General features: G+C 38.8%; 1 protein-coding gene across 1 annotated transcript in view; it reads right to left on the bottom strand.

Moving 5' to 3' along the window:
- CFAP57 (cilia and flagella associated protein 57) overlaps nucleotides 1-13,727 on the bottom strand; it is a 1,240,893-nt gene that overhangs the window by 225,351 nt on the left and 1,001,815 nt on the right. The window contains exon 19 of the mRNA XM_044085374.1: nucleotides 519-635. Coding sequence (XP_043941309.1) covers nucleotides 519-635 — 117 coding nt within the window. The remainder of the gene's footprint in view (nucleotides 1-518; nucleotides 636-13,727) is intronic.

The raw sequence follows: 13,727 nt of genomic DNA, 5'->3' as shown, positions 1-13,727 counted from the left end.
AGGCAAAAATACTTTGAGAGTTTTGGCACTCCATCTGTCTTAATATATAGCTCCCCTGGAGCTCCTCAAAGTTGGAGCACATAAAGGCGCCTTTAGGCTTTGAAAAGCTGGCTGTTCATTGGGGTCAGGATGGATCATATATCCTAGGCTATAATATGCAACTGTGTAAAATATAAGGAGGCTGAGTGTTGTGTGCAAATAAGTTAAGCAGATAAATGCACTTACAGAAAAAAAGCACATAAGAATCAACCAAATAACTGCATAAGCTTACAGAGGTTCCATAAGTTTGCTTTTAAAACATCCTGCTATACACATTTTTGTAATTTGAATAATAACCACACTGAACTCATATATGCATCGGGTCTTAAAACATCCCACAGACTATCTCCTTCATATCTACCTGTTAAACAGTGAAATCCCCATCAATGTACCTACTTTATCTCACCGTTCCCATACATAACTATTGCCATATCATACAAATTATTTTTTTTAATAAACATGTAAGACCAACACATTACCTTCTGTCTCTCTCTGTGCATTTCCCTATCAGTTGCCTTCAGTTTCTCCTGTAGCTCTGTGATGGTCAGTTCAAGTTTTGTGTTTTGTTTATGCAAATTTTCCAGCTCACCTTCCATCTGCAAAACAAAATTAGCACGTATTACATTTTTGTTTAATTTTCAACCATCCAATCCAGTCTCAAATGTCCTACTAGCTCATATGGTGCAATGCATTTACCTCTCTCAGAAATCTACATTCACCTTACTAGAGATTACTTCTCAATAGCATTTAAAAGTTATGTACTTACCATAACATTCCACCTGTGTTGTCTATTTTCATTCTTCCTCAGCAAATGAGTTTGGATCCGATCCTCGCATCTAACTCAGTCTCTTTTTCCATCTTGTAGAACACAAACTCCTCCCATACTCATCATGCACTAGTCCTCTAACTTAACTTAGATCTTGTTTGCTGTCCTTTAAGTCTATATAATATTTAAAAAATAAAAAGAGATGAGGTAACATTGGTTCCTTCTGCATCTTCTTATCCTTCTAGAAGTCAAATTTGTAGGGGGTTGGAAGGAGGGGAGTTGAGAAAGAACGAAAATGGACAACACAGGGAAAGGTAAGATGGCAGCCATCCTGTGAGTACTGTGTCAGCATGCCTCCAATGAAACCGGCAGGGACACAACAATTAAATAAGTGCAAACATGCTCAATTAAGCTCCAAAATGACTTTATAGGTTAGTTAAACCATAAGCTAACCAGAAGGTTTCAAAAATGCTGAAAAATAAAGAAAGCAACAAACAGATAACCATGTAGAGACTTACCTCTGAGGTGTAGATGACTTTCCACATGAAAACTCCAATGCAATGATCCACAAAATCGAGGAGCCATACATTACCAAGGGGACTATCAGGACTGCAAATGAAACTGATACCATGGACTTACAAATATTTAAATATAAATTCTCAGCTATATCCACTCCAGAAAATGAATTTATTTCCAAACGACCAAGAACTACCAGACAATCAGAAGACAAAAGGGCATAAGTAATCCAAAAGTGGAACATTTCCTGGACTTAGAAGACTTCAAAACAGTGTTATAACCATTACAATTAGTGATTCAACAACTATCGGACCAACTGCAAACTTTTGGAACTCAATGAACCATATAGCAGTCAGATTAAAAAAAACACCAGCTAAAACATTAGAAAACAAAATAAAAATCAGATATCAGAAACATCACAATCTGAGTACTAAAACCATTCAGAAACTGCAACAAAAAATCCTACACCTAAATGCAAGAAGCAGTAGAAACAACATTTTGGTATGCGGAACTACTCAAAAAACACGAACAGTTAAAACTAACTGAAGTTTTACACCAAATTATTGGCTGCCTCCTAGAAAAGCAGGCCAAATCCAACCAGATCATTATTGAAAGAGCATATCATGTACTAAGAACACCACGGTCACATAATAAACTGAGACAAGTATACATGAGAGACTTAAATTACCAAGATGCCTTTAAAATCTTATCAGCTGCCAAATTGAAAAAAAGCATTAATATGGAATGGGAGCAAAATTACTTTTGCCCAGGATTTACCATACAAAATCAAACACGATCAACACAGACTGTCACCATTTTGCGTGTTTTTGATTGAGAGGGGGATCATGTTTCAGATGAGATACCCCTCTACTTTGGTATTCCAGGAAAAGGGAAATAAATACTCTGTGGAGTCACTTAAAGATGCAAAACAAGCCTTCATGAATGCTTTCAATAAGATACCTGAATGAAACAGATATTGCCACATTTTGGTCTACTGCAAACTTTTATTAACTCAGTTAAAATTCTTTATGCAAACGCACACGACTTTACATATTAATAAAACTGCTTCTCCTCCAATAAAAATTATTAATGGAAAAAGACAAGGTTGCCCATTATCCCCATATTTATTTAATATCTATACAGAACCGCTCTTCCTTCTTATAGCTCCAAGAACTTTTCACTATCTTCCTACAATAAATAATATAAAGTTTATACTAATGGCCTTTCCTGATGACTTAAACCATCATTTTACTTTACCTAATACTGAACTACCCAAAATTCAGCATTCTATTGAAACATTTTCAAATTTATTACAAACTTGACATGAATAAATCATCAATCTTTCCTTTAAACCCAAACTATAACTTAATTACTTTCCAGAGTCTGGAATTAAGTTAAATGACACCTTCAAATATTTGGGTATATTTTTTGTCATTACCCAAAACAGTTTTAACAGATTAACTTAACAAAACTTTGGACAACAACTGAATATGATATCCTCAGATGGAACAAATTAAAATTTTCTCTATTGTCAAAGGTGGCTATTATTAAAATGAATATACTACCTAGATTAATGTTTCAGTTTAATGCAACTAATATAATAATGCCTAAAAAAATTCAAAATCTTAAATGTAAATCTTTTTAAATTTCTTTGGGAACCCAAATCAATCTGCATTAGCTTAACAAAACTTTGGACAATAATTGAATAGGATATCCTCAGATGGAACAAATTAAAATTCCCTCTATTGTCAAAGATGGCTATTATTAAAATGAATATACTACCTAGATTACTGTTTCAATTTAATGCAACTAATATAATAATGCCTAAAAATTTTTCAAAACCTCAAATGTAAATCTTTCTAAATTTCTTTGGGAACCCAAATCAATCTGTATTAGCTATCAAATATTGATTTATCCCAAAAAGACTGGTGGTTTGGGTCTTCCAGATTTAAACTCTATTACAATATAATAAATGCTAGCTAAAACAAAATGGAGCCCTATTTGGTTAAAAAATATGGTAAAATCTAGGAACCAGTTCCAAAATCAACCCTAAGACCCTACCCTTCTTCAATAAGGAAAATATGGATAGCATCAAACTAAATAACTACCTAAAATATGATAACTATCTTACAAAATGTTATCAAATTGCTAAATCTAACAAACCCTTTTAACATTTTCCAACCACTCCACCTCAATCCAAATCTTAAATTAAATAACTCTATATAAAACCTGAACAACTACCCCCTTAATCAGAGAAATGACAATATTAGATATGTATTATTATAAAAATCTTTCTACTGATGATATCAGAAGTGCAATAAACCTTCCTACAAGCTATCTAATTATACTAAGACAGATTAAAGAAATGACATCAACCCTATTAGAAGATCCAAAAATAGATGACAATTAATATAAATCTCTGTAAGGAGTTATGGAATATGTTTCTGCTTAAAAAGAAAATGCTAAAAAATATGTATAAATTAATTACAACTATTTAATATTAAGATAACATCCTATACTCAGACTAGTGGTCCAAGATGCAACTTGCAATAAAAATGTGGTTCATACAGCCTACCTTGATCTAACTAAGGCCATTGATACCATTCCCCACTCAGGAATCATAGAAAAATTCACTAAGCTAGGCATCAATTCCTATATCACTAGGTGGGTTGCAAACTGGTTCACAGGTGGAACTGTGACAGTAGTTGACTCCAAGTCAGACTGCCGACCAGTCACAAGTGGAGTTACACAGGGTTCGGTCCTGGGTTCTCTCCTGTTTGGTATCTACTTCTCTGAAGTCCAGGCCAACATGAAGGGACTCTGGCTGACAAAGTTCACAGACGATTTCAAGTTGGGAGCTATTATTAACTCCCCAAGTGATGTTGACATCCTACAGAAAGGCCTCACTGAGACCAACAACTGATGTCAGAACCATGGCCTTAAGCTCAATGCCAAATAATGTGTCGTCATCCCCTTTAGGAAAAATCTGATTCCCATTAATTACTACATTGATGGTAGTCCACTGAACACAGAAGGCATTATAAGAGATCTGGGAACACAGATTGACAGCAGCCTCTCTTTTGACCACCACATTGCCACTGCGGTCAGAAAGTCCTTCTATGTGGCACATCTCATTACTATAGGTTTTGTATCCAGGAAGAAAGAGGTCATTGTCTCAGTCTCTACTCTTCCCTAATTAGGCTAATCACTGAGTACAATGCCCCATTTGGCATGTACCTCACTAAATACCTGCAACAACTGGAGAGGCCACAAAAGTACCTCACAAAGAGGATCCTAGGCCTTAAACATTTGTCTTATATGGACAGACTAAAAAAACTCCGTCTGTTCTCTGTCTCATATCGCCTACTTAGAGGCGATCTCTGCTTGACTTACAAAGCCATGTCTGACCCAGCTCTGTTAGAAATGCTACATCTAAAGAAATCCCAATCCCTCTGCACCACATGCTCCAGAGACCTCAGCCTCATTATCACAATCAACAGAACATGCTGGAGGGACAGATTCATAACCAAGAGACTGCCCGTGCTATGGAATAGACTTCCCATACATGTCAAGCAGAGCACCTCACTAGCCCTCTTCAAGAGAAATCTTGATGAGTGGATGGGAAATAGACAATTCACCCAAGGGATCACTACAATGGCTTTACTCAGAGGCACTGGGAACTAAGGTTGGGTGGCACGATGCCAGGGTAATCCTATTGGCTAGGCTTGTAAAGGCTCCAGGGTCATTAGCCTAGTACATACCTATGAACCAGAGCTCTCAATCAATTCAGCTTTCTTTAAAACTAATCCCCTTTAAAAAAAAACTCATGTACAGTATACCCAATTAATGATAGTTAATAAAGCCTATTTAATTCCTATCAAACTCAATAAATATTATTCCACATCTTCTCCTGTCTATACTGTCAAGACCAAAGAACTGACATTTTGCATATATTCTGGAGCTGTAAATGTTCATATAAGTTGTGGTGCTCACTAAGGGCTAGACTTCACTTAAAAAATGGGGTACGAAAAGACTACCGTGTCTTGGGAATTCACTATTTTACACATTCCTCCTATGGATCTATCTAAACAAAAGCTACATATCCTAATTATCCCTTTTTCATTGATGAAGCTATATGTCTCACAAATGGGTTCCTATCTCATGATCAAAAATTGTAAACGACAAATGCGTATTGAGCGAACCCGATTGGTTGAAATGTCACGTGCTTAACATGGAAATCACCGTAGGGAATATTTTCCCTTTACCTCAATGCAGTGAGATCTCGGAATAAGAATATTTAAGTAGCAGGGGTGTGCAGGGGGGCAAGCAGCGTTTAGGTAAGTATAGTTTTTTATTTTTATTTTTTTATTATATTTTCGAAATTTCAAACATTGCTCATATGGTGTCAACCATATGGTGTTTGATGTTTGCAACTTTCGAAAATATAATATAGACCCCTCACAAACTGGCTTGGCAGATCAAATGTATCTTAGGATGGCTTTAAACATATGGCAATTAAATATATAACAGCTCATAAAGTAATAGTTAGCAATCAAAGCAAATGCTCATATTACACACAGTTGTGGAAAACACTTTTTGACCACATACTCCAATAATTTCAACTGACACATCTACATGTTAACCTGGGCTAACAAAGAGAAATTTTATTACCAAAGTCTTGAATTTCTTTCATTTTTTTCTCTGAGACCATATTGCTATGTACTTTTATTATTGTATTAATTTAACTTATGTTATGACACTTGTCACTCAGTGTACATAGTTATGTTATTATTTTCTTTTTTCTGTTAATTCTTCAATGCGTTATAAACAAAGCTTTCTCTTTGTACTTATGCTCATCACATGTTGAAGTTTTTTTTGTTATTTCTTCCTGAAAATCCAAATAAAGATATTGGAAAAAAAAATAAAATGGACAACACAGATGGAATGTTATGGTAAGTACATAACTTTTTTTTATCTGATGTCATTTTCATTCATTCCTCACAAATGGGACAGAGTCCCCAACTAACTCAATCCTAGGAGGAATCTATGGAAGGATATTCCTGAGCACTGCTGAGCCAAAGGCTGCTCTTCCCCTACAGACCAGATCAGAAAAATATCATCCAAGGAAATCAGGATAAAAATACAGAAAAAAAGTTGTCATAAACCTGGTAAAATGTGGTTTTAGAGGTTTGGCAAAGACAAACTTGATTTTTTTGTAATAAAAAGGAAATACAATCAGTTAACCATTTGGCTAAAGTCACTTTAGTGACTGGTTTGTCCAATTTTGAATCCAAAAAGGAGACAAATAACTGATCGGATTTCCTGAAAATTTTGGTCCTATGTAGATAAAAATGTAACTGTCTGTGACATCCAACAGGTGCAACATATACAGTCCTTTGTTTGAGAAATTTGGAAAGAAAACTGGAAGGTTGATAGTTTGATTGATATTGGATTCTGACATCACCTTAGGAAGGAAGGATGTTTGGGTTCATATGGATATCCTATCCTTATGAAAAGTCAAATAAAGAGGCTTAGAAGATAAGGTGTGAAGTTCTGAGACTCTTCTAGTAGAGGTAATGGCTACTAAAAAGAGTCTTCCAGGTTAAAAATTTTAGTTCACACTTCACTGATGGTTCAAAACGAGATTGAGTCAAAGATTGTAAAACCAAATTCAAATTCCACAGGGGAGTGGGATCTTTAAAAGGGGGTCTAAGAAAAAAGTTCCTCTTATAAAAGTTTGGACGAAGCTAAAGATGAATTGTTTACTCCAATGTGAAAATCAGAAATGGCAGATACTTGTACTTTAATAGTCGAAGAACTAGCACCTTCATTAAAAATTGTAACTAAAAACTCAAGAACTTTAGGTATTGGTGCTAAAAAGGGATCAATGTCTTTATTCGGCACCTAAAAACAAATCTTTTCCACTTACTTCCATAAATTTTTCTAGTGGAAGCTTTGTGGGAGGATAAAAGAATGTGTCGGACAGGGGAGGAGAGCTTGGGCTGTCTAACAATCAACAAAAGTAGAGAAACCATGTGGTCAACTTTAGGCCCAAAATGTCTGTTGGGTAAGACAGGAGGTCTGGAACTGGATCCAGAATCTATGGGAGGCAAAGCAGATGAGGCCAAAGAAAATGGAATCAAATTTGACAAGGCCAATAAGGAGCAATGAGGATGACTGTGCTCTTCAATCAAGATTCTTTCTGAAGAAATTTGGGGATTAGAGGTACTGGGGAAAAGTGTAAAGGAGACAGGGGGGGACCAATCATGCAGAAGAGTGTCTCTCGGTGATTCCCCTGGTTAGGGGATCAGGGCAAAGAACCTGCTGCACTTGTTGTTGAGGGGACATGCAAAGAGGTCACAGCAACGTTGACCCCATAGACAGACTATCTATTGCATGACTTTCATGTTGAGTGACCAATCGTGAGGCATAGAGTGGACCTGCTTAACTTGTCTGCTATCACATTGGATTTCCACAGAATGTGTATTGCTATCAGAAATTGAGTGGATGAGATCCCCATTGCCACACTCTCAAAGCTTCTCGACACAGGGGGTATAATTTAGTTCCTCTTTGTTTGTTGATGTACAAGACCACTGACATATTGTCCATCTGAATCTCAATAGTCCTGGAAGCAAAAGTGTCTTAGAAGGCCTGTAATGCTAGGAGGACAGCTCTCATTTCTATGACATTTATATGTGTATTGGCTTCTTCTGGGGACCATGTGCCTTGGACTGTCCTTCCCAAGAAGTGCCCTCCACCCACCTGATTTGGGACATGCCTGTGGTTACTATGGCCCTGGGTTGAGGCAGAATGAAGTGGGGATCTTGCATTATCTGATCACAGTAAATCCACTAAAGGGGGTAATTTTTGCATGCCTGAGTTATCTTAATTTGGGTAAAGGTTGGTGAAGAATGGACCACTGACTCGGTAGGGTCCACTGAAGAATTCTCATGAGATACCTTGCTAATAGAACCAAACCTATTACAGCAGACACTGACCCTAATGCTTGAAAGATCAAACAAGCTTAAAGAAAAGAAATTTGAATGATCTTTTTGACCTGAAATCATATGGGTTGTACCCTTGGTAAAGGAAGAGAGGCTGTCAAGGATACTGTGTTGAACAAAGCTCCGATGAACTCCAATATTTGAGATGGTACTAGTTGAGATTTGTTGTGACTGACGATAATTCCCAGCTGAGAGCATAACTGGAGCACATAATCTCATGCTTTGATCAGAAAATGCCTGGTCAGAGCAGTTATGAGCTAGTCATCCAAGTAAGAAAACACATGGAATCCTAGCAGTCTCAAGTGAGCTGACACTACTGCCACACATTAGATGAACACCCTGGGGGCTGTGTTGAGACCGAAGGGCAGAGCTCTGAATTGGTAACAACTGGCTACCAGTTGGAAGCATAGCTATCTTCTAGATTGTATGTTCATTTTTTATATAATAGTACACATCCTGAAGATCTATTGAGCACATCCAGTAATCTTTGTGCAGGAAAGACAGACTGGACTGAACCATGACCATCTGGAACCTCGTGTACTGAACTGACTAGTTCAGCTTGCTGAAATCCAAAATTGGTCTCCAGTCCCCAGTTTTCTTTGGGGATAAAAAGAATCTTGAGTAAGTGCCAGACTCTCTCTGGTGTGGGGGACCTCTCAGATGACTCTTTTCTAGCAGCTTTTTTATTTCCAGTGCTGCTGCTGCTTTCCTCTGACTGGGTGGAACATTGGGAATTTTGTTTACTGTCAAGGGGAGATAGGGAAAAGGGCATTATATAACCTCTGTAAATAATCCTCTGCATCCATGAATCTTTCCTAATGTCTAGCCAGGATCTCTGGTGCATGGATAATCATCCCCCTGACTTCCTCCAGAGGTGGACAGTCGGGCCTCCTTTCAAGAACACTGGAAGGATCTGTCAGCAAAGGTATCTCTAGAGCCTTGGTTTTGCAGACCACCTCTGTCATGTGAGTGGCATCTTCTGTTAAAGATCCTCTGTCAGCCCATGGAGGGACTATCCCCATGTGGATCTTGGAAGGGACCCTGGGACTTTTTAAACCACATTTTTCGACCAACTTGTTGATTCCTAGAAAAGGTCCTTTGAGAAATCAAAAAAACATATGCCCACAGCAGACAGGTTTTACCTTCTTGCTCAGACCTGGATAGCTTGTCTTCAACTTTGGGGCCAAATAAGGAACTTCTATCAAAGGGAGCACTGAAGAAGGAAGACTTGAAGGGTTCCGCAAAATCACACAAGCACATTCAAGCATGCTTCCTAATGGAAATGCCTGAACCCACTGCCCTTGACGTACCTTCAGCTGTGTGGGAGATGAGCCTCATGGATGAATTTCAAATTGATTGTAGGGTAGTCAACTGTGAGGCATTAGATCTCTCTGCCTCAAAAGTAATGATCCTGGAGAGGGATTTGGTAAGCTCTTTAATTAAATGCCTCTGGAGTCTAGTGAAGTGTGCCAAATAATTCAGTGATCAAAGTGTGAAGGTCGCTGAAGTATACATCCTCGTCCCAAATTTGTCCAGCTCCCTAGACTCCCTGTTAGGGGGATGGACTGAGGCATTTTGTTCTGCAAGCTCCTTTTTGTGGCTGCTGCTACAAGCATGTCATCATCTGGTACTCCTCTGTTCCAAAATTCCCTATCCTTAGATGATGCCGGGATCCTGTCTGGTCTCTTGGGGACTGGCTCAATGGAATCATGCTCCTTCCACAACCATCAAGAGAGCAAATCAATGAGGTCATCAGTGTGTGTAGTCACCCAGGAGGTAGATGGGCCAGGTCCAAAGGCTTCCAGGAATAATAACTTCTCTTGGGAAGGGTTATTCTAAGGCCAACCACCCCTTTGCTTGAGGATCTTTAGAATATTTCCAAAGGAGACACCGTCAGGCGGTGATCTTGGGGACCTTTCACCTCATTGACTCTCTTGAAGAGAGTCTAAGTGCCTCCTTTTGCACTTTCTGTTCCTAGGGAATTCTTCACTGGGATGCTCCAGTAAAGTATTGGAAGATATCAATATATTCTGCTGGGTATCCTGGTGACTTTGGGCTGGCTGTCCCTGTGGTTTAGAAAATTGAGGCTCAAGACACAAAGACAATTGGGTCCGGGAAGTAGGAGCCAAGGAGGATGGATATATACTTTCTCTTGGAGCAGTGAAGGCTGTCTCCACTACCTCAAAAGCAAAGAGACCGATGGCTACAAGAAGACATCCTTCCAGACCATCTGCTCCCTTCAACCTAAAGGCAAACCACTCGAGGCAGGAGTTGGAGCTGAGCTATCCAAAGCTGAGGCTCCGAGAGGCAGAGATTGTCCAACAACCTTGGAGGTGACTCTAACATGCCAGATCTGGCATCAATGCTACTAATCCAAGAGCCATCCAGCTCCAATGTGCTTAGAGCTGTTCCACTCAGAGAGAGAACCTCAGTAGAAGATGCCATGATCTTCTAATCCATTACAGATAACTCTGGGATCCTTGGATCCATCTGCTCCAAAACCAAAGGTCGGATTGGAGATAGAAGTGGTAGTACTCATGAATGTCTCCGGACCCAATCTGGTAGGAGCCAGGAGAAGCCCCATTTGAATTTGCATCAAGAGAAATTTCCTTATCATCCCGTCCACAACTGCTTTGATCAGACTTCTAGAGGAGTGAGAAGAAGATGCTACAGATGAAGCCCTAGAATGATGATGCTTGGGAGATCTGTCCAGAAAGGGAGATGGGAAAAAAGAAGACACTAGAATCTAGCTCTAGAAATAGGGTAGGTGGGAAGAGAACCCTAACACTATGATTTACTGTTACAGAGAATATTCTTAAAGAAGATCTATATTTTGTAGCAGTTCAAAGACAGCACTAGCAATACTTTGCTCAGACACATAACAGAAACAGATGGGATGAACTGTGGCATAATACGAGAAACACAACTGAAAGCTGCCTATAGGTGACTGATATTTCTAATGTGTGATATTTGCCAGAGTAGTCAAAAAAATTTTGTCTTCTTAGTTCATCTATCAGACGTGCAGAAGGCATTCCACTATTCCTTGCACATTTTTTTGTTAAAAAATCCATCTTTCCCCCAGAATAAGACTGCATGTCAGTACCTACTGACTAGAACCAGTCATAAAACGCAGCATGGATAGGTGAGAGGAGAGGAGATTTGGGTCATCCTAGCATTTTTTTTTTCCCTTTACTACATAACCATGCATGCACATGGGAAAATTAATGGAGTCAAGCAATACGAATGAGGGATTACCTTTGAACTCTGTCAGGAACCTTCCTTTCAACAAAGTAACCCCAAGTCTCCCTCCCAAAGAGAAATGCTGCCATTATGTCATTAACTGATCCTTCAGCACTCACAGACCATTCCTGAACACTAATAACAAGTACTGCAAATGTATCTTTTCTAAATATATTTATTTATATTTGTTTATTGGGGTAGTGCACTTATCAGCGGTGAATATTTGCAGGCACAGCCTGGGTGGATGGAATTCTCATGTGGTAACAAAGCTGTCAAGTTAGAGTGGAAGAAACTATACTCAAATGAAACAAATTATTTATAGTACCTATTTACAGTAACAAGAAGAAAACAGAAGTGTGATGCACAGGAAGAGAGAAAAGTACAAAGCAACTAGTTTAATATTAAGCTGGTTTTGATTGGAAAGAGGCAATTAAGCCTTACTGTATATACATATATACACCAGTGGAAATAAGGAAGTGCAATGATGTGGGGGGAAGATGGACTGAGTTAGGTTATATGCTCTTCAAATCCCTAACCTCTTGGAAGAAGAAAAATATCTTAATTTGAAAGGTGATACTGATGGTAGATGTTACAAGATAGGAATTTCTGCTGGCTTCCTTGTCCAGGAATTATTACTTTGACTAAAGTATGTGTCCTGCTGATATTCACTGAAGGGATCATCTTATTTTTTTGAAGAGAATTTTTTTCTCATCTTTGCATCACCCTAAGCCCCCCTACCCAGTACCCCACATCCACTGTTGGGTCTAACAGCCACTCATCTTCTAACCCCCCTGGACTTCCACAAATAGAGCTGGGGCCTGAGCGAATCTTAAGGGCATCCTGAGGAATGAGCTTGAGGTTCATTTTTGACCTACACTGTTATTCCCCGTCTCTCAAAGTTCTCGTGGTAGCGTCCAAAGGGTGGGAATGCAATGGTGACATGTGGCATTTCACCCACCTTGTCAGATGCTCAGCCATGTCCTCACCCTATCCCCTTTTTGAACATGCCTCCCAATGGCATCATCCACAGCATCCAACAGCGGTCACTGCAGGAGATGCCCACAGATTCATCCTCCTACAGGGATGGTAACACCCATTCCTCCCTGACAATTTGGCAGTTGCCCAGACATGCTACTTGAGCCCAGGTCAGCTGGGTCATGGTCAGGACTTTATCCCTCTACACCACTATAGTGACTCTATGGGCTACCTTAGCAGATGCAACTGAGGCTGTTCTCCTACTACTTGGATGTGCTTATTTAGCAGCCAACAGGTACTTTTCTAACTGCCAGTGGCAGAAATTCTTAACAGTCTATTTGCTTAGCTTCAGCTGCAGATCTCAAAGGAAAGGTGGGACCTGACCTGTCTATAGACCTCCTAATGCTCTTAGCTCTGCCAGTGGAATAACCGAGTGCTCTTTTGAAATCCATGAAATATAATTTCATTTCTGTATTACTTTAGTATTCACTAAAGAATGATAGGAAAGTAAAATGCAGCTGTGTGAGGTGTTTATCATAAAAAATAGACCTACAGAGAGTGCTTGTTCATAATGTCGATAAGCATGCTGATGTGGTATCAAATGCAAGAATTTTCTGGAAAGACTTAACAGTAGGATCTACCGAATGCCATGTCATGGACAAATATCCCAGAGTGGCACATCTGAACAAGACCAATAAGACATGCTAGTCTTAAAAAAGCAAGTAAAAAAATCCAACTATCTTGGAAATGAGCACATATATGTCCATAGACTTGTTGGTTGTAGAAAAAGAAAACTTTTCTTACTTTTAAAAGTTTTTAGTTGAAAACTTTTTGCATTCCTATGATATGAACAGTTTGGAATTTGAAGCTGATCATCTAGGCACAGACGGTGAAAGACTTAAGGCTGGTGTATAGAACTTTGCTGAAGAGTTTTAATATAGTAGCAAGGCAAAGAGGAAGAAACATAACTGAAAAATATATTAAAAGCAGAGGGATGTTATTCATAGAGTCTTGTCCATGACAATGCTATGTGAATCATGTTGGCAATGTCAGTTTAAGCTTTGAGTAATATTCTCTGGATTACAAAGAAGAAAGAATGGAAGGCACAGTAAATGCTTTGGCCAAAGGGAAGATGAAGGAACTCACCTTCCATACTCGAAGATGATTATAACACAAGCAAAGGACTG

Source organism: Protopterus annectens, chromosome 10.part0 (assembly GCF_019279795.1).
Source record: "Protopterus annectens isolate FY-2018-M chromosome 10.part0, PAN1.0, whole genome shotgun sequence".
Taxonomy (NCBI): Eukaryota; Metazoa; Chordata; order Ceratodontiformes; family Protopteridae; genus Protopterus; species Protopterus annectens.
Note: the sequence above shows the minus strand (reverse complement) of the source record. Positions and strands in the feature narration are given on the sequence as shown.